Source organism: Hydra vulgaris, chromosome 10 (assembly GCF_038396675.1).
Source record: "Hydra vulgaris chromosome 10, alternate assembly HydraT2T_AEP".
Lineage (NCBI taxonomy): Eukaryota > Metazoa > Cnidaria > Hydrozoa > Anthoathecata > Hydridae > Hydra > Hydra vulgaris.
Genome location: NC_088929.1, coordinates 21,957,911 through 21,980,765, shown reverse-complemented (window position 1 = coordinate 21,980,765; position 22,855 = coordinate 21,957,911). Strand labels below are relative to the sequence as shown.

Sequence of the window (22,855 nt, the reverse complement as noted above, 5' to 3'; positions counted from 1 at the left end):
TGCTCGTACAATTGTACATTCTTATTACATCGTCGCTCACATTATTTGTACACTCGTACAAATAATGTTTACATAATAAAACCTTATTTGTGCACAAAAAAATGTTTAAATACTTTAATTTTTTTCCTCATTGATATAGTAGTGTAGTCCTGTGGATGTAATATGCATATTATTTTGAGGCGCGGCTTGCGGGGTTGTGGGTTAGATTTTATGGGCCTTAAAAGATTTGATGGGTCTCTGATATTATCAAAAAAAAAACAAGTTAAAACAAAAGAACATCATGTTGGATGTTCTTTTGTTTTAACTCAAATTAACAAAGTTATATAAAAATTTTTAAATAATAATCACTTTATATAACCATATAAAAAAAAAATCACCTAAAAGTCTTATAAAAATGCATTTTTTTTATTTTTAGTTAAAAAATGGCATTTTGTATGCAACACTATTAAATTTTTTTTTTAATGTTAATTCACCTCCTCAAGGCCGAGAAGGCCACTACAGACAATGAGGCTACTTAATTGTGGTTTTAACGCTCTCTTTGCTCTAAAAGACAAAACTTGACAAACCGCTGAGAAACAATTAATATTTTTATAAAAGTTATTGTTATTTTTGAAATTTTAATTTTTAATTTTGCTTTTTTTAAAAGCTTATTTGACATTTTGAAATTAAAATATCAAACAAGTATGTTGCTATGAATTAAAACAACAACAAGTGAGCAATTATGTTGACACTTACTTTAGATTCGAATCAACTGAGCAGCAACAGAGTAACAAAAGCAATCATTCTCAAAAACTAATTAGTTTCAACTTATCTCAATCAGGCTTTTCAAAAAAATAATTAGGTCATCTACTAAAACTTTAAGCTACTAAAAAACATAACAGTTGATAAAAGCATTGTTCTCTAACACCTTTTTAACAAAACTCAAGTAATGTGTAATACTTAGAGACTCAATTTCTGACTTCATTGATGTAACTAGCAGAGTTCTGAAAGGTTTAACAAAATACCAATTCATGTCAGATCGGCTATTTGCAAAATATAAATAGATGACACTAAGCATGTGACAAAAATGCTGAAGACAGAGCAAGTTTACAATATGATCTATAATAATGTTAAGCCATACATGTTTGCATTGGAACAATGAATTATAGCTACTATATTGACGAAATCAAAAATATTGGCATAGTCAAAAGATTTTTTTTATTAGTCAATAATTCCAAGAGAGGTTTTAGAATTTACACGTCTAATAATATCAAATAGATTCACAGTGCAACAGCGGCAAACAAAACAAATAACACAGAATTCTACATTTTTTGAAAAATAAGATAAAATCTGCACAGACAGAAATATAACATTTAAAATTCTTTGGTTATCATGTCAATCAGCTTTATGGCCCTATATACACTAATATATGTTAGAGCAGCAGTATAAAAATTTTCAATTTAACATTAAAAAAATTGTCGTTTTTGTTTGCCAAACATTACATTTTATTGCTATAATTGCAGTGGTGAATTTTATCAAGCTACTTAACTGTTGCCTATATTTATCAAGCTACTTATCTGTTGCTTATATTTATCAAGCTACTTATCTGTTGCTTATATTTATCAAGCTACTTATCTGTTGCTTATATTTATCAAGCTACTTATCTGTTGCTTATATTTATCAAGCTACTTATCTGTTGCTTATATTTATCAAGCTACTTATCTATTACTTATATTTATCAAGCTATTTATCTGTTGCTTATATTTTTTATTTTATGTCATACAAACTTAATGTGATTTTGAATTGAAACAAAAAGTTTTAATTGCAAAAAAATTTTCCTAAAAAAAAAATTGTTTTTATATATTTAAATTTATGATGGAGACTTTAGAAAAATATTAACACTTTTACATAATTAATTAGTTTGAAAATAAAAAGGAAATAGTTATTTCTTTAAGAAGTACTGCAAAACCATTTTACATTCCTTCAAAGTTATAATTACATTTTGAATTTTCATGAATGGAGTTAGCATGTTTTTTACAATAATTAATTTAATCTAATTAAAGGCCATATAATTTATATAAAAAAACAATCTAAATATTCCAAGGAGTTTTAAACAAAAACAAAAATTTTTGCTTAATGTAAATTGTTGAACGTGCAGGTGAAATTGCTATTTCTTTTGTACTAAATGCGTACTGTGTAACACATATTAACAAGGCCTGAATTTAAGTAGCAGCACAAGATGTCTTTAAGATGTCTAATTACTTATTTTTTTACAAATTTAAATAAATGTCTTGTGACCGCTGGGTAAAACAAACAGTTTTCCCTTTTAATAAATATGTATTTAAGGGGAACTTTTAAAAGACATATTTATTAAAAAAAAATAGTAATGTCTTTTTTTTTTTTTTTTTTTTTTAAGATTACATTTCACAAGTATTTTGGCCTTTAATTTTGCTTTTTTAATTATGTTTACAAAAACTTGATTTAATTGTGAGAAATTATACTGTTTCTAAACTTTTGCACAGAAGCCTTCACAAAAAAACAGTTAAGCTTTAATTACCTGTTAATTTAACATTGTTAGTAGGTTTTTTTTAATTTAAATATTATAAAGCGCATTCGGTAAAAATTTTAACCTATTTTCGAGTAAGTTTGTGAAAGTAATGTGTTAAAAACTGAAAAAAAATGTTTGTGTTTCTAAACTTTTGCACACTACACGTGCTGTATGAAAAATGGTTACTTCATATGTCATTAATGTTATGTCATAAAATGTCCGTCATTGCTACCAACCATACGTCAGGCATTCTGTGACTTCCTGTATTACTATTTGTTCCTTTTTTGTTTTTGTAATCTGCTTTACAAATCACTCAATTTTTTAATAGTAATTTTTTAGTTTAAGCAATATAAACTAATACTTTGATAATTTCAAATCACTTTGTTCCACATCAACATATTAGATAATATTTTTGTTCCACATCAACATGATATATTTGTTCCACATCAACATATTAGACATATTTTTTCCACATCAACGTGATATATTTGTTTGATTTTTAAGTTTAAATATTTAAAATATCTGAATTCTGCAAGTTGCTGACAAAAATTTGAAGCTGACATGTATGTCAAAAATCTCTAAACTATATTTCTAAAATATGTTCAAAAATATTTTTACTTTAAGTGTGGCATAAAAATACAGGTTTATTCATAGATCATCATTAATGGTTATAACCTGTTGATATTTTTGTATGTTTATTATTAATATATTTATATCAGTTATATATTTATTTTATATAATTATTTATTTTTATATTATTTATTTTAAATTATTTGCAAGTGACTTGAAAATAATTTAAAATAAATAATATAAAAGAAATTGATTATTTTATTTTTAACTAATTTTTTATTAATAACTTTTACACAGCTTGTCAGAAAGGAGTTAAAAACATGGAGTGCTGACGTTGTACTTAATGATGGTGCTCCTAATGTTGGTGCAGCATGGGTGCAAGACGCTTTTTCACAAGGTAAAAATATAAAAACAGTTTAAAGTCATTGATTTCATCAAATAGAATTTCAAAGTGATAATAAAGTAAAACCTTCACAATATTTTTTAGCATTTAGTTGATTTGATTGAAAAAAGTAATTTTTTTTCAAATTTTTCAAATTACTGATGACATAATATTAAACGCTAAAAGAGTAACATAATGGTAAAGTTATGTTATATATATATATATAGTGAATGTGATTCTGTTACATGTTTTTTATATTACATTCTTTTAGCACAACTTGCGCTTTCTGCATTAAAACTTGCATCTGAACATCTAAAAAGAGGAGGGTGGTTTATTACTAAAGTAAGTATTTGAATTACACAGTTAGAGATTTATTACATGGTTGTTAACTAGTTAGTAGCTGTTCTTAGCAAATATTCTCTTGATGAAAGTTTTGTTATTTTATTTTGGGGTTAGAGAGAGAGAGAAAAGGTGGGGTGTGGTGGAAGTAAGTTAATAAAAAATGTTTTCTTTTTTTTCTTTTTTAATTTTGTCAATCTTAAGTAACGAGATTTTGGATTATATTTTAACAAAGAAATAATTAAATAGTAACCAACAGTTTCTAAAAGAAAAAAAGTAAATTTGCTAGTAACACTTGACTATTTATCTGATGCTAATTAAAATGGTTGGTGTGTCAATATGCTGTGCACAAGTTTCTCAAAGCCATTTGATTAGTACCACGTTTGCAACTGATTATAAAATTAAAATTATTTGGTTATGTTGGAAGTTACTTAATTGGATAGTAGTATACATTTGAGTATTGTGTTTCTTAATGTTCTGTTCTTAGATCCCTTCTATTTTTAGTATTTAAAATGGTCTGCCAGATACTTTAAAAAATTATACTTAACTAAATATACCTAAATTATAATACAAAATTGTTAAGTTAATTAATAATACAAATTAATAGATATGGTTAAAATTATAAACTGATATTATTTATGCAAAATATAAAATTATGGATATTGCTTTAACCACTTAACGAACCTATTAATTTTCAAAAGTGTGTCAAAAACAAATCTATTTTTTTTTTTAATTGATTTTACTGTTTTAACCATGCAAAAAAAGAAAATAATAATAATTAATAAATTTTAATATATTTTAATAATTTATGACCTTCCTAATTGACCTTTGAAAACTTGCTCGACATATGTCAAGCATTGCAATATTGCATAAAATTCTTGCAAAATTCTTGAAAAATTGAAGTGAACCTAGTTGCAAACTTAATTTCCTCTATTTCTAAACAATAAAATATAAAGTTGATTTCAATAAATTTATAAATTTATGATTTTATTAAAAACTCTAATTATATAACATTACATAAACTTTCGTAAATGTACATTTATGGCACTGTAAAATTGTAGAGACTAGGCAAAATCACGCATACAAAAATTTCAAATTTTTAACTGTAAAAGTAGTTTTATTACAAGAAACTTTCACGTATTTATAAATAATAAGAATAAAATAAGGCATTCTATAAATTTATGAACATTGAAATAATAGAAAACTACTTGAGATTATAATGAAATTGCAGGCACTTATAAAATTTTCAAAACAATTTTATAAAACCCAATACGACATGAAACTGAAACTTATTCCTTTTCTTTCCTTAGTAACACAATAAAAATAATATAAGACTTTCAATATATAATTAACTTTTTTTCCTAGCGCATTTCTCTTTTGTGAACAAACAGCACAGTATCTCATCGGTTTATCTTTTTTTTCTGTTGGGGGAACATAATCCAGAAAATGACGACCAGAGAGGCGAAGGGGAGAGGAAGTTGTGCTAGGACGACCTTTGCTCTTCACTGAATTGTCTTTATACGTGGATACAAGAAGATCAATAAGATCCATTCGAAAGTCCAACGGTTTTTTAGTATGTCCAGCTTGCTTATATAATATATAAGAATTCCATACTGCAAATTCAAGATGAAAAAAAATTTTTTGGTAATATTTTTTTCCCCTTTTCCTCATGATGGGGTAGCTAGATAATGACTGATCTACTCGATCGACCCCTCCCATCGTATCATTGTAATCCTTTACAATTCTGGGAATACTGGTAGCTACGCGCCCTCGTTGACATTGAACCATTTCCGAAGAATGAACAGTGGAAAGTAAAGTGACGTCCCTCTTATCCTTCCACTTCATGGTCAGAACTTTTCCACGGCGAAATGCAATAGTCTCTCCTTTCTTCAACTTCTTTGAATTTATTTGAGGGGGCATATCTTTTCTATTTTGCTTGACGGTTCCATATGTGTCAGTTCTATTATTTATCAATAATTCAGCAAGTGCAGGCGAAGTATAAAAATTGTCAGTTGTCAAACAATGACCTTTGTTGAGTAGCGGGTCCATTATAGACATCACAATTTTTGATGAAACTGCAGGAAGATCTTTATACTTTTCATCCATTTGTGTTCCTTTGCCCGTATAAATAATAGTAGACCAAACGTATCCAGTTGAAGACTCGCATAACATATAAAATTTAATTCCAAATCTTGCACGTTTCAGAGGGATCTATTGCACCCAACCGAGTCTACCTTTATAAAGCATTAGACTTTCGTCGATGGTCACGTCACGATCCAGCTTATACAATGTTTTGAATTTATTGCTGAGAAGCTGGTAAATAGGGTAAATTTTGTTCAATTTTGGTTGGGGGTGAGTTTCAGGATTGTAGTCTTCACTATTTGCAAAGTGCAAATATTTTTTTAGTGCCTTGAACCTTTTGAGAGGCATGCACTCTCTAAAAAATGGAGTGTCTAAGAGAGGTTTTTTTGACCAGTAAAGCCAATGACTAGACTTTACTACCAAGCCTTGCAACATTACGAGTGCGAGAAATACACGAATCTCCCTTGCATTGGTATTAGGAAAATCTCTATCGCCTTTCTGCAATGCATACCGATTTGTTTCAGTGACAATAATATTGATTAGTTCATCGTCAAAATATAAATTCAAAAAGTCTAATGCATTTCCATCAGCAGGAATATTTTGGTTGCCGAAAACAAATGGAAACCTAGGATGAGGTATCGTTGGTTGAGGTTCAATTTGCCATGCACGCACGTCTGCAACGTAGGCTCATCTTCTTCAGAATCATCGTCTGAGAAACCTTCACTGTCACTGGAATCACTCCTCTCATCGTCAGACGAACTAACATGAACTGAGTCGGTATCGCCCAATAAACTTCCTTCGTCACTGTCGGAATCCATCATATTTATAAGTAACACAAAAAATGGGCACAAATAATTCAACAATGCAGGTTACGCAACAGATAATTCATGCAAAATTATCAATCACTTAAAAAAAAGTCACGAAACAATGCAATGCACTTCCAACCGCCCATGTGTAAACACTGGCGCGTGGCAGTCATAAAAAGAAGAGTTTATCGTACAGGAAGCGCATCGGATATCATAATAAACAATCAGAAGCTTTGCTCGACATATAGCGAGCTAGCTCTCAAAGTATACCAATTTTTGGTAATGCTCGACATATCTCGAGCAAATTTTTTTTGGCTAAAAAAGTTTGCTCGACATATGTCGAGCAAATTCGTTAAGTGGTTAAAGAATCAATGTTTCCATCTTTTTTCTAATCCTAGCCATGACAGTAAACAAATTCTATATTGGGGCAAGTGAGGCTCTTTAGTGATGGTGAAGAAAAGATAAAAAATATAAAATATAAAACTTGGATCATTCAAAAATTGAATAAATACCTCTGCATCAAATATTTCAACAAACTAAACATTTTCGCCAATGGTATTAATTAAACTCTATATTAGGATAAAATGATAAAAATGATAAAAAATACCAGAACATTTTATGGTTACTTAAAGAAAGCTCGTTAAAGCTTAATTACATTTTCCCTCAAATTCAAAACTGTAAAAATACAAAATAATAAAAGAAGTACAAATGAGAACTAAAATCTAAGGAGGCTTTCAGTACACTCAAGCTCATGGTAACATGGTAAAAAAGTAGTGCCTCTCAAAATTGTACTTGTTACTTTCCTACTCCTCATTGTCTTTATATTAAAAATATATGTATTAATGTATTGATTGTAGTATTAATGTCGTGTCTGGCTCTTTTAATGTTTCTTTTTTTTCTTCTAGATAATATGCAAAAGGGCATATGCACATTTTTCGCACACAAACACCTTTTGCATAAAACTGCAACTAAGGGACAATTGTTCAACTCAAACTGTTTATTTATTTTATTTGTAATTTATTTATAGTTGACACATATGTTTGTTACAATGATAGCTCTATAATTGGCTGATTTAAGTCAACTAAACCTTATCCTTCAAAAATAAATATTGTTATAAATGTAAATTGTAAGACAACCAATAAATACATTAATAATAATAATAAAAAGCCAATTAGAGTGGCAAAAACCAACAAAAATATAAAGATTTCATTTTACTTGAGTTTATTAATGTATCTGACATCTTTGATAAAAACCATGCATAATTTGTATGGGCATTGCTTGGGAATTTAGTTTTTTAATATAAGTTTAAATTTCTTCGTTGTTTACGTTGTTTGAAAGACATATGATGCAATTCTTGAAAGTGTGTTTACATTTCTGCTGGCATATTTGCATAAAATGTTCACATGCTCTTCGAAGGAATGTTTGTTGCTGAGTTTTAGTCAGAGTAATTGTAACATTTTCAGATGATTTAATTGTTAAATTAGAAATAGTAACTTCAAGGTTACTATGTTTGCTAATGATAAGGTGATATTTTTCAGGATTTGTCGTAATGCCTGTAATATCAGCGTTTTTTAATTGGTCTGGAAAAATGTTGTTTAAAATAGGGTAGTTATAGTCTTTTCATATAAAATCAGAAAATAATGTTATCTTTGATTATTCTAGTTGGTATATCTAATACCTAACTAAAGCCAGCTTTAGTATGAACTAAGTTGAACTGATGTCTCTTTGTTGCAGTTGTTTGTCTGTTTAAAAAAAAAAAAAAAAATACAATTGTTGCTGTTTAAACAAGATATTATCTCTTGTTTAAACAGCAACAATTTTGCTGTTTAAACAAGAGATAATATCTTGTTGCTGTTTAAACAAGAAATTATTATATTGTTCTATCTAACAAAATTCATTCTTGTACAACATTCCATCTACTAAGTTGCATCAAATTTATTTGTGTTCTAAGTTAACTCTGACTTAAAATACCTCTGCCTTGAGGCTCTTGGTTGAATAAAATCTAGAAATAAAGTCTTAATAGTAATACAAGATGTTCACTGCATCTAGCTACTATTTTGTAGAAGTCCTAGTTTATCTGTTTATTTGGCATAGATGTAAACTTTTGTTACATTGTTTTCTGAGCACTGTATCTTTCAAACTCTACTCATGTGATTTTGTTTGTGCCTCTATGGCAGTGGCTATGCAACTCTTGTTAACCTGTTATATTGAAAATATAAAACTCAGTTTAATTGTTTTGAAGCCAACTGGTAGTTTGTTATTGTTTATGGTAATTTTGTATTGTTATGGTAACATTTATTTATCCTGTAATGATACTTTCACGATAAATGATACTTCCATGATAAATGATACTTCTGTGATAAATGATACTTCCACCATAAATGATACTTCTGTGATAAATGATACTTCCATGATAAATAATACTTCCACGATAAATGATACTTCCACGATAAATAAAGATGAGTTTATAATGCACTTCCAAGAAAAAATCAAGTTATTAAAATTTAGATTAGATTATAAAAATTAGCTATACTGTACTACACTGTAAACAAGTCAAATTTTTTTTAGTTACTATCTTTATATTTGTTTATATATACTAATTTTTTTATGACTTGAGATCTTTTTAAAATTTTTTTTACCAGGTCTTTCGTTCAAAAGATTATACCGCATTATTATGGGTGTTCCAGCAGTTATTTAAAAAAGTTCATGCTACAAAACCTCAGGTTTCTATTAAAAGATTTTTTTTTTAAATGGTTTTTTAAACACAATTAAATTTTTCCTTTAAGTTTTTGATTATTTAAAAGTAATGAAAAATAATTACTCTATTAATTGGACAAAATTGATGGACAACATTGGTCACATTGGAATTTTGAATATTTTTTTTTTTTTTAAGGATTTTTTAAAAATAAAATATTAAGAAGAATAAGACTCGTAATTTTAGTGAAATTATTTTATGAATTTTTCTTAATGCAAATAAAAATATAATGAATTCTCTAGAGAAATATACATCAAAGTGTAACCAGTAAAAAACAATCAATATAATTTAAAAAATACTTTGAAGAAAAAAAGTAAAAAATGTAAAAAATGGTCAATATAATTTAGAAGATATTTCTGATAGCTAATTAAAGAAATAAATTTTAGAAGTATAAACATAATTCCATTACTTTGGCAATGTTTATTTTTTTAAGCAGTTATACTATTTGTTATTTGTTAAAAGTTTTTCTTTTTGTTAACTGTTAAAAGTTTTTATGTATGTTAACTGTTAAAAGTATTTATGTATGTTAACTGTTAAAAGTTTTTATGTATGTTAACTGTTGAAAGTTTTTATATATGTTAACTGTTAAAAGTTTTTATGTATGTTAACTGTTAAAAGTTTTTATGTATGTTAACTGTTAAAAGTATTTATGTGTTGAAAGTTTTTATATTAGCTGTTAAAAGTTTTTCTTTTTGTTATTTGTTAACAATTTATTTTTAATCTTCTAATTGTGGTTAAAAGTTCTTTTATTTGTTTGTAAAAGCAAAAGATATTTATTTTTTTAAATTGCTCTATTGATTTTTTTTTAAGTTTAACATTTAAAGTTTGGGCTGATTTTTCTAAAGATGACCTTTCTCATTTTAGAATTTAGTGTCATTTAGCAAAGTCATATCTTTAACTGTAACTGTTCCGTCATGTTCAAAAAATCCAGTTTTTTTCGTTAACACTTTTGAATTCTCTCTTTTTTATTTCCTTCTAATTTTAATAATAATTTTAATGCAGTCTTGATTATCTCGATCATATTTTTCTACTCGTGCAGTTTACAATTTTTGAAGTCAAAGGTTTTCTTGCTCTGGTACACTCTCTTTTGCTTTCTGTTTTCTGAAACTCTTAATTTAAAAGGTTGCCCTCTTGTTGAAATTTGTTAAAAAAAAAATTATGATTAAATTTTTAATGTTAATGTTTTGTTTTTTAAAAAAAAAAAAAAAGTTGAACAATGACAGACATTAAAGAAAAATTACATTAAGAACAAAATATTTTTAAAAAGAAAAAAGTCATTCGAAAACAAACAAAGTGTTTTATTTGATTATTATGGATATTATAAAAAAGCATTTATAAATAGTTAGTTCTGTTTACTTCAGTTCTGCTTGCTTTTTTTTTTATCTTGTATATCCAGTAAAAACAGAAAAAGCTGCATTAAGGATTTCATGTTATAAAAAAAATTCAGTAAAACTATGGAACAAAAAATAAAAAATTCTGTTTTCAGTTATTTAGTCAAACTTTTGATTCTTTTTCATAACATATTTTTCATCAATTACATCTATAAAAACTAAATATCAAAATAAGTTAGTTTAGAAGATGAATTTAAATGATGACTTTTACTGTCATTGCTTTGATGTAAATTTAGATACAACTAGAGAAATAAAGAACTTCATTTAGATTTTCAGATCATTTATGATCATAAAATAAATGTGTAAGAATAAATACATATTTTTTCAGTGTTTGTATTGAGATATATATACATACATATGTGTATATATATATATATATATATATATATATATATATATATATATATATATATATATATATATATATGTATGTATATATATATATATATATATATATATATATATATATATATATGTATACATACATGCATACATACATACATACATACATACATATATATATATATATATATATATATATATACATATATGTATATACATATATATATAATATATAAAGTATATATAATATATATATATATATATATATACATATGTATATATGTATATACATATATATATATGTATATACATATATATATAATATATATAATATATAAAGTATATATAATATATATATATATATACATACATGCATATATATATATATATATATATATATATATATATATATATATATATATATATATATATATATATATATATATATATATATATATATATATATATATAATATACATAATATATGTTTAAAAATTTAAGTATCCAACCAATAAATTATTGTAAAAAAAGTTATTGCAATATTTTAAATATTTTTATATAATTAAATAATTACTTTTACACTAATTTGCTGTTCTGAATATCCTTCATCAAATAATGTAAAGAATTTAACCCTTTCAGTTTCAGAAAAAAGTGATTTTTTTCCCATTTATGAAGCTTACATTCAAACAATGAATATCTTTCTGATTGTTGCTCCGGTAACACTGGTAGTAATGTTTCAATTTTAAATTATGAGTAAATGGTGGCTAATGCAATAGCAATAGATTATTGCATGCGATTGCATCATCCATTGAGTACCAATCAACACCAATCACGTATTACTAATCATTCTATTATAGCTAGGAGGTCTTAAGGAGGTCTTGTTATTTACTGTATTTATTATTATTACAAATTTAAAAAAAAAAAGTTTTTTTAAAAATATTTCAAGATAATGAAGCAATTTCTCAATTTTTCTTTTTTTACAGGTAATTACTCGTTTTGTAAAATAGAAGATAATAGAATGTTAATTTATGTAACAGTTTTGAAACAATTATGTAAATTTATGAACAGTTTTGTTATAGTTATGTTAATTTATGTGACAGTTTTGTAAAAATAATGGTAATAAAAATAATTCTTTTTAGAAAAAATATTAAAAAATAAATATATTCATAATAAATAAAAGATAAAAATAAGTTATGAATAAAATGTCTTATGTAAGTAGAATAACATACTTCTATTTATTATCAATTTTAATTAATTTTAATTTTAGGCATCAAGAAATGAATCTGCTGAAATATTTGTTGTATGCCAAGTAAGATTTTGTTATAAAATACTGCAAATAAATTTTCTACTTAGCAAATACTGCAAATATTCTTCTTATTGAAGTAGAAAACTAGATATGTGAAAGACTTTAACAAATATGCTTGTGTGTAAAAAAGAAGAAAAAATCTGTCTGTGTGTAAATTCAAATTAAGATTTTATGAAAAATTTTTATTGGCTTTTATGAGTGTCATCAATGCTTCATTTTCCGACTCAAAAATATTAATGTTTATTATTTTTTTAAATCCCAATTAAATTAATTACTTGTTAATTGTTTTAGTTTTATCAAGTGCATATTAAATTCTAAAAAAAAAAAAAAAATTAAAAGTGGAAATGAGAGTTGTGATGGAATTGATTAGGTCTACTTTCAATTTTTCCTTAAAACAGTTTACTTAAAACAAAACAGTCTCATGAAGTTGCTCTTGATAAGATAATTTTCTATTATATTTTCAAGAATGGTATTTTTATGAGAAATTTGAAATAGAGACTCTTAGCTTAGCTGCATAATATTACCTAGTTCTTCCATAAAAGTTATTTTAGAATAGTTATTCAATAACGACACTTTTATGATTTAAGTAATTAATTATATACATTAAAAGACAGTTTATATAATCCATATTATCAATGCAGTATTATTTGAAGGTTAATAAACAGGTTATATAGGTATATAACCTATAGAGATTATCTGATTAACCTGTCTTTTAAGTTTTAAATTATGAACTGTTTTGACATGTAGAAAACAAAAAAATCTGTGCTCATATTGCCCTTATTTTTTTCCCAATTTCTTTTAAGCCTAAAGTTATTGTAAAGATATTCTAAGATTTATTTTTACACTATTTTAACTATTATTTATATTTTTACTATTTTTACAATATTTTGCATATTTTTATACTTTCTCAAAACTATTGATTAATAAAGATTATAAAATTGACAAGTTGTGTTCATATGAAAAAGAATGATAAAAAAAATATTAGAGCTCAATTTTTTTAAGTAAAACAAATTAATAAACATATACCAAGAAAAGAAACTTTGTATTTTTACTCGAAACTCACTGTCCCAATGTTAGCGTGTTGCTTCAAGTTTTTAAAATATACGTCGCAATCTACAGACTTTATAAATTATTCAAGCGCGTTTAATTTCAAAGAGTTTTAGTATATGATGTCATTGTAGAATTTCAATAAGAAATCTAAAAATTCTTTTTTTTTTTTTATCAATTTATAGATTTTTTTTCTTCATTATAGGTTACTAAAGAATTTCTTTTCTTCTTTTATAATGAAACAAAAAAACTTTTTTTTCTTAATGAAAAAAAAGTTTTTTTGTTTCATTATAAATTACTATAGAATTTCTTTAGTTATTTTATTATCTAAATTTCGCGAAGTCCGCATTAATAATATGAACAAAATACTTCAGATATTTTAAGCTTGTCTATTACAATAAATTACTTTTGTGTTTTATTTATTGTTATTAAATGATCATTATCTTTATTAAGATTCTGTAAAAAAATTTTATATTATTTAACCTTATAAAAGTTTAATTAATAGCATTTATTTGCTAAACTTTTCATTGGATACAAATATTCTTGAAATTCTTATTTAATCATGCGAGAATATATTTAATGAAATTTATTCTGTAAAGCATGTTTTGCTTGTTTTATTTTATTTTTAAAATTGAGCAATTATATCTAAAAATTGCAAAATAGTGTAGTATTATGGAGTCAATTTTAAAATTGAAATCGTTTAATGAAAAACGATTTGTAAATGTTAAGAAACATTAAAATGTTAAGGAAAAAAATGATTTGTAATGTTAAAAAACAGGTTTTAATGTAAAATACTTGCCAAATATGACATATAAATTGGGATTTATTAAATATATGTTTTTAAACGTGTGCTGCAACATGTTGACAACTTTAATTGCCATGTCTTGAATTATTGCCATAAAACATTATTTAATGCTTTAATTAATAAAAAGCTTTCTATAAATTTGTAAAGTGTAAATTCTATAAAAAAGGCACAAAAAGCATATTTCACAGTTTTAATTTGACAGTTATAAAATATTAAATAGTAAATTTATAATCAAAACTTATAACTAGAATTTTCGGAGTTATTGGTTGTTTTAATAATGACAAATCAGTTTATCATTCCCTGTCATTCAGACTGGCCATTGATATCCATAACTGATATTGTTCAATCCAACCAATCAAAAAACTTCTATGCTCTGTTATGCATTTCTGATCTTTTAGAAAAAAAAAAAAACTTTTTTTTACTTTACATAGCCATAATGCACAAAAAGTTAATGTTTGTTATTATTATTGTTTTTAATACTGCGAACATCAGTTTATATTTTAAAGAATGCTCATTTATTAATTAATTTGTAATAACTGAGGCGATATTTATTTCCTTTAATTCAATGCAACAAACACATTCTTTTTCAAATGGCATAGTTTTACAGTATCTACTTTAGCAATATTAAAATTCAAATTTTCATAGCTGATACAATTAAGACGGCAAGCTTCAAGTAAAACTACATAGTTTGTTATTCTTGGTATACATTTATTATTTTGTTTTACTTAAAAAAATTCATCCCCAAATTTTTTTTTAATATTCTCCTTAATATGAACACAACTTGTCTCTGCACTTTAGGATCCCTTTAATAGGAACATAACAAAAGAAATAACAGTAAAAACATAATTGATGGTGATAAAACCATCTTTAATAAAAATGTTTAAAGTTGTCAAAAAGTTAGGAGTTTTATGCAAATGGCTATAAAACATTTGAAGTTGAAATAAATGATAATATAACAGACTAGAGAAATACATTTAATTAATTTATCTGCTATATATTTTTTTAAATTAGGGATACTTGAAGCCAGATAAGATGGATGAAAGGTTTCTGGACCCAAAATATGTTTTCAAAGAAATACAACAGGACTCAAAGATTAGATTGAACATATTGAAGCCTGAAGTAAGTCATTTCAATAAATATGATATAGTCATAAGAATAAAATTTTCAAAAAATTTTTAAGATATCTTTTAAACAAACACATTAACCAAAAAGTTTATTTGTTAAATTTTTTTCTACTGCTAATTCATCCTTTTACTGTATGGGCAATAGTGAAGTTCTACCTTTAGACCTTGCGCAGAAATGTTTGTAAGACTGATTATTTTGAAATTTAATATTTGTTCATTTCTTACTGAGCTATCATTAACTATAGCATATATATATATATATATATATATATATATATATATATATATATATATATATATATATATATATATATATATATATATATATATATATATATATATATATATATATATATATATATATATATATATATATATATATATATATATATATATAGGTACCATCAGTAGGTTCATCAGGAAGAATTAAGATTCTTCCTGAATCGCTATCTTTGCTACTTATCTACAATAACAGTCTTCTTGGCAATCTTACATCTAAAGTAGCAAGGTTACATCTAAAAAATTTTTTTTTTTTTGCTTGTATTTGCTGACAATTTCAACTATATACTCATGTCTTGACAAAAAGTCTTCATTTTTTAAATGCTTAAAACAAGCCACTGACCTTTAATCTGATCACTTTTCTGTAACAGCTAGAATCTTGCAGTGGCTTGTGGATTTCAATTCCAACAAAACTCTGTGCTAATAACTATTGCAATATTGTTGGCATTCCTGTTTTGACCAATAACAACCCTCTCACTCTCAGACAAGGTTCAAAAGCTCCTTGTAAATGTGCTTTGGATTGCCTTTGGACCTACTTTATTTGCTAAGGTTATGCTACTTTCTCAATGTTGTAAGGTTGTGTCTCTTCCTTTTTTTCTACAAATACTATCATGGTCGCTGCTCAAACAAACTATTATCTCTAGTTCTATAAACCAAAACTCATTCTCGCTTGTCTTGTCATTAAGCAAAGACACATCGTTTTATTGTATCTGTCCCTCCATGCTATAAAATGTTTTATTTATCTAGTTTATTTCCTCACACATCAACAAAGCCTTATAACTGTCACCCATCTTCATATTTTTATGACTCAAACACCTACATTTTTATCTTTACATACACATTATCTTTACATACACCTACATCTTTATCTTTACATACAATTTATCTTTACATACAACCTACATCTTTTTAAGTCATCAGTTAACTGTTTCCTTTGTTTTTAATAATATCATTTGTTATCTATTAACTCATAACTCAATAGCTTGCAACCATATTGGCTTGCTCAGTGGTTGCTTGCAAACTTCTCAGTAGTAAATTAGTATGAAAAGATATATATTATATATGGCAGTATTTAATAAATAGTAAATGTATGCATAAATTTACAATATATAAAGTATTATAAATTTTTTCCTTTACAATATATAAAGTATTATAAATTTTTTCCTAGCCCTATTTTTCGGCTATCAACCCCTGCTAAATCTTGTAATTTTAACCTTCTCAGTAGTAAATTAGTATGAAAAGATATATATAATATATATGGCAGTATTTAATAAATATATAATGTATGCATAAATTTACAATATATAAAGTATTATAAATTTTTTCCTAGCCCTATTTTTCGGCTATCAACCCCTGCTAAATCTTGTAATCTTAACAGGGTTGGGGCCAAATTTGTAAAAACTTGCCAGTTTTTTTTGACACATTGTGCCTTTGACAATTGGAATGACCTTGGAATGAAAACCTCAAATGTCCACTTTTATGCAACCAATATATAGGCAACCAACACAAATCCAATTTGTGTTGGTTGCCTATATATAAGTTCATTTAATGATTCTTGTTAAATGTTTCTTTACAAATTACGTCCTTCAAATTGACTGTCAAAAAAAAGGTACTTTTGAAAAACATCAATAGTTTAAATGCTCTTCCAAAAAAAAATCATTTGTGACATTTGAAGTCTTCAAATTGAAGTTGCCCAGTGCTCTTGAAATTTATTACTGACCACACCATGATAAATGTGGGGTGTTAGACTGTTGGTTCATTGCAGTCTAGGTGATATTTTTTACCTAATCTTTTCCTAACAAAACTTGATTCCATCGTAATTTAGAAAACTGAAAGCAAACCTTATAATGACCAATACAATAACAAATAAAACCAAACCCTAAAATATGTGAGTAAATACATGAAGGAATTTTTTAAAACATGATTTTAATTGTGTTTTTTGTTTTGTTGCTGAACATTGGGTCACTAAACTGCAACTTTCAGTATGGCAACTTCGATGATCTATGTATTGAAAATAAAACTACACAATTTTTGCTAATATTAGTTTCTATTCGTAATCATCAGGTAAAATATAAGGTTTTTTCCGTTGAAAATATTTATATACAAAAAAAAAAAGAATACGATCTTGTGTTAGATTGTTGTAATGAGTGCATGGATTGTCCCGTTTGATATAATCATTAGATTTGCGGTTGCCTAATAGAAACTAATTTTTGTGACAGCATTTAAAAATTAACTTTTTATTTAACAACTCTTTGTTTTTTTTAGAATAAACCATTTAACTCAGGATGAACCGTTTTGTAGTAAAAAGGATGTAGTTTTATTTTCAATGCATATATCTCTGATTTATTTCATAGAGCACTTTTTTGAAAGTATGTACAAAAAAAAATAAATACAAACAGATATATATATATATATATATATATATATATATATATAAATATATATATATATATATATATATATATATATATATATATTTATATATATATATATATATATATATATATATATATATATATATATATATATATATATATATATATATATCTGTGTGTATTGATGTAACATAATTACTTGTTAATAAAGCACTTAATTTGTTTTTTGTAGTTGTTAAGGTGCTCCCAGAAGTCCTTACAGTCTTATCACAGAGCACCGCAGTAGAGCATTTAATTAGGAAGTTCACACCTCCTTCCTTACCAATGTTGCTTATTGGATTAGAGCTGGCATCGAACCACAAACCTCTTGGTTCTGAGACAGAACTCTAACCACTGCGCATGGCTGCATGAAAGTTTAAATCATAAAAAAATATCAGACCTTATCACTAAAAAGATCAATCTTATCACTGAAAAGACCTATTTTGTTACTGAAAAGATCTTAAATATTATAAATAAATGATTAAATACGACAAGTGTTAAAATAAAAAAACTTTACAAGTGTCAAGGTAGGTAACTAACTTTACAAGTTAGTCAAGGTATCAACTGCTTAAGGTATTAGCACTTTACTACTTAAAAAAAAGTACTGTCTATTTGACTTTGATAAAATTATGATTGGTTACCTTGACTTGTTTAAATATTACAATTGATTGGTTTGGCTTGTTTAAATATTATGATTGGTTGGCCAGACTTGTTTAAATAAGAAAATAAGAACTTGTATTACACCAATAATTAATAAGGTCTTAATTACCAATAATTAGTTAAAAGTTAAAATAATTAAAAGGTTTTAATTTTAACTATTTCCTAATGGGGTTTTTTAACAGACTTCTTTTATTCAAAATTGGTTATTATATTGACACATAATGGCGAATGCCATTTCATCACAATTTTTATTATCTTAAATATCTAAGTTTATGTTATGAATATATTGGTGGTATTTTTATTCAGTATTTTTATAATTATTCATATATTAATTATTCATATATTAATTACATAATTATGAATATATTAAGACTGGTGGTTTTATTCAGTATTATGTTTGATTTAAATTGCTGAGCTAACATTTTTAGCATTTAAGTCTAAAATGTTCTCAGAACTTTGATTTAGTGATATTATAAGAATTTTTCTTATAATATAGTTTTTAAACTGGTTTAGAATGAGCTTTTTTTATTTTATGAAAAAAAATATTAGTTTTATTATGTAATAACAGAAGATAAAATTATAATCAATCTAGAATAATATTTGTATAAACTGATGATAAGTGTTGCAAATTGTCAAATATAAAATATAAAAATAAATAGTCAATTAAATATTGAAACTTTGTGTAATCTAAAAATAATACTTTTTTAGCAGTTTAAATATTTATGAAATTTTATTTTTACTCAATAAAGGTTTACCAATAGAATAATTTCTTTTTTTATTTCATTTTACAGAAAGTAACTCGACAAAGAGAGGGTTACCCAGAAAATAATATTACACTTCATACCACTATAACTGACAAAGAATTTATAACATCAAGTGATGCTGTTGAAATACTATCCACAACTAACAAGGTTTGTTTGCTGATGAGTTTCCTTTTGTTAAGTCAATTTTATAATTTAATTTAATAATAACTTTTAATAAATGTTCATTAAATAAGATAGTAAATAAAAAAACATTTCTAATGTATATGTAAAACTATATGTATATTGGTGTATTCGATAGTACTAAGTAAAATACAAACTACAAACTGCAAACTGGTAAAGTGCAAACTTTTATATGAACCAGTTATAAGATCATCGATCATGGTAATGTTTACTTTTTAATGTTTTCAACAGTTATGGCTAATAAAATCCTGAGTTAATGTACATTTTATCAGTCGATGTTATATGCAAAATAATTATATCTTTATTTGTATAACATTTATATTTAATATATATATATATATATATATATATACATATATATAAATATATATATATATATATATATATATATATATATATATATATATATATATATATATATACAGTCGTCCCCCGGTTAACGAACCCCCCTGTTAGCAAAAATTCGGTTAATGAACCGAAAGTTTGCCCAAAATCCTCCCCCGGTTAACGAACCGGAACTCGGTTAACGAACCGGGACCGCCAAATGGCGTGCACACGCGCGTGAAGGTCGGGCGTGCCGTCCAGCATTTCCCCCTCAGTTTTGTGAGTTTCATGAAATTTTTTGTTAAAAAATTTGACAAGGATTTTTCATGTTCAATTTTCAATTTTTTCGTAAAATTTTAACAAGCATTTTTCAAGTTCAATTCTCAATTTTTTGGTAAAAATTTGACAAGCAATTTTCTTGTTGAATTTTCATTTTTTGATAAGCAATGTTCATGTTCAATTTTTAGTTTTTTCTAAAACTTTGACAAGCAATTTTCATGCACAATTTCAATTTGTTTCAATTTTTAAAAGTGCATAAATCTCAGGTTTCAATCATTTCACCTTTGCCTATTTTATTTATCAAGTTGGACAATTTTTTGAATTTTTTCCCCCATTATTTCGGCAAAATCCACCAATTAAAAATTTTTTAATGGCGGCCTATGGGAAAACGCGTTTCGGTTAACGAACTTTTCGGATAACGAACTAGTTCGTACTCCGAATTAAGTTCGTTAACCGGGGGACGACTGTATATATATATATATATATGTTATTATGTTAAAATCATATTAAAAATTTTTATATTGAATATGTTTTATTTACAAAAATATTTGCATTTTACTGATTACTGTATTTTATGATTATTTTTTTAATACTTATTTTGATGTATTTGAATGTATTGTATGGTCGTTTTGATGTATTTAAGTTATTTTTAATTGTACCATTTTTTTAAAGTATATAATAAATGTTTTTATGGATAGCAATAAGTTTAACTTAATTGTTATTTTTAGATTATTATACAAGATGAAAAAATTTTAGAACATAAAGCAACAACTAATGAAGTTAAAGCTTGTTGTGAAGATATAAAAGTACTTGGTAGAAGAGAGTTAAAGTAAGTAAAAATGACGACAGACAGATAGAGAAAAATGAAAGTTATTTGAGTACTTAAAAAAATGTACAAAAAAAGTATAAATGGGAAAATCTTTAGAGTAAAAATCACATCTTTTTTTCCCACAAAATCAGTAATGAGTTTTAATAGATCAAAATCAATAATGAAATTTTAATAGACCAAATAAGAACAAGTTTGTAAAATAGGCAAAAGAAACATAGAAGTTAAAAAAAGAGAGTCCCACAATTAGTGATTGACCAAAATTCTATTTCTGTATTGGCAAAAATTTTATTTAAACTTATACCAAAATTTTGGTTTTGGTAATTTTTATAAATTTGGTAAGTAGCAAAATATTGGTTGAAAAAACCAAAATCTCAATTTCGCACAATTATAAATTTTATTTTATTTAGAAAAATAGTTATTTTTTACAAGAAAATATTTTACCATTTCTAAATAAATAAATAAGCCTATTGTTCACAAATGAATTAATTTTTTAGCTAGTAAATAGTGCTTATCGATCTGCTTCTTAAAAATATTAAAATTGCAAATAATCAAACAATTGCAGTGTGCTTAATATTTTGAATCATGGTTTGATAACGTTTTCTTTAAAGATAATAAATTTGGTTTAAATGGTTTAAATAGAAAGTGAACAAGGATGATATTTCTTGGATGTAAACTTTTAGTTATTTTTATAGATTTTCTATGTATTTTTATTTTTTTTATGACTGAACTTATTATTATTATATAAGATAGAAAGAAGTTGTCTAAAAATAAACAACTAATGTAAAATAAAAAAATAGCAAATCTAAATAAAAACAGATGTAAAATTGCATTTTTAGATTTAGTTTTTTTTGTTTAACCAAAATTTCAGTATTAGTTTCGGTAAAACATTTGCCAAAATGTCAGTTTTAGTATTGAACTAGTGTACCAGAAATTTAAGTTTATTTTGGTTTTGACAATTTCTGTTTTGGTCGATCACTACCAACAATCCTCTATTACTTTGTTTAAAAAACAACCTAACAGAGAAAAAACAGCCAAGATACAATAATAGTATTCTATACTTAGAAAGATGGTTTAAGGAAACTTTAGAGAAATAATGCAAAATATTGTTATAATGTAATGCTTCTTAATATTTAGTTTTTTGGCACAATGTTAGCATAAAAACCAATCAAAAAAAAAAAAGTTTAAAATTTGTGTTATGGTCTTTTATGTTTATACTTTATTTTTTTTAAATAAAGTTCTTATATAAAAGTATCAGGAAATTGTTTACAATTAAAATGGCTTTTAACCCTTGTGAATAGATTTAAAATTGTTTCATAAGATAGCAGAATAAGATTGTCTAAAAAAGGTCTCTGGATTAAATTTGATGTTAAACTAGTCTCATGTTGAAGTGGGTGAGGCTCTTTAGCAATGGTGAAGATAACATACTCACAAGAAGTAAAATCCCAATTTAATTGTTGGTAAGGTTAGGAGGAGCTTAGTAATGATCAGTAAAAAAGAAAAGCATCTAATTGTAAAAAATGATTTTTTTTTTTCTAATGTCATGTTTAAAGGAAAAAAGTTATGGAAACCAGTCCAAACCATTTTACCATATTTATTAGAAATTGGTTGAAAGAACTACTTAGTGGGTAAAATCAAATTAGTAGAAAGAAA

The 22,855-nt window shown here is 25.4% G+C and overlaps 1 protein-coding gene across 1 annotated transcript in view; it reads left to right on the top strand.

Moving 5' to 3' along the window:
- Nucleotides 1–22,855, top strand: part of LOC100214477 (pre-rRNA 2'-O-ribose RNA methyltransferase FTSJ3) — a 71,946-nt gene that overhangs the window by 17,125 nt on the left and 31,966 nt on the right. Inside the window, exons 6-12 of the mRNA XM_065807504.1 lie at nt 3,395–3,494; nt 3,751–3,821; nt 9,349–9,429; nt 12,462–12,503; nt 15,364–15,471; nt 19,621–19,740; nt 21,105–21,205. Coding sequence (XP_065663576.1) covers nt 3,395–3,494; nt 3,751–3,821; nt 9,349–9,429; nt 12,462–12,503; nt 15,364–15,471; nt 19,621–19,740; nt 21,105–21,205 — 623 coding nt within the window. The remainder of the gene's footprint in view (nt 1–3,394; nt 3,495–3,750; nt 3,822–9,348; nt 9,430–12,461; nt 12,504–15,363; nt 15,472–19,620; nt 19,741–21,104; nt 21,206–22,855) is intronic.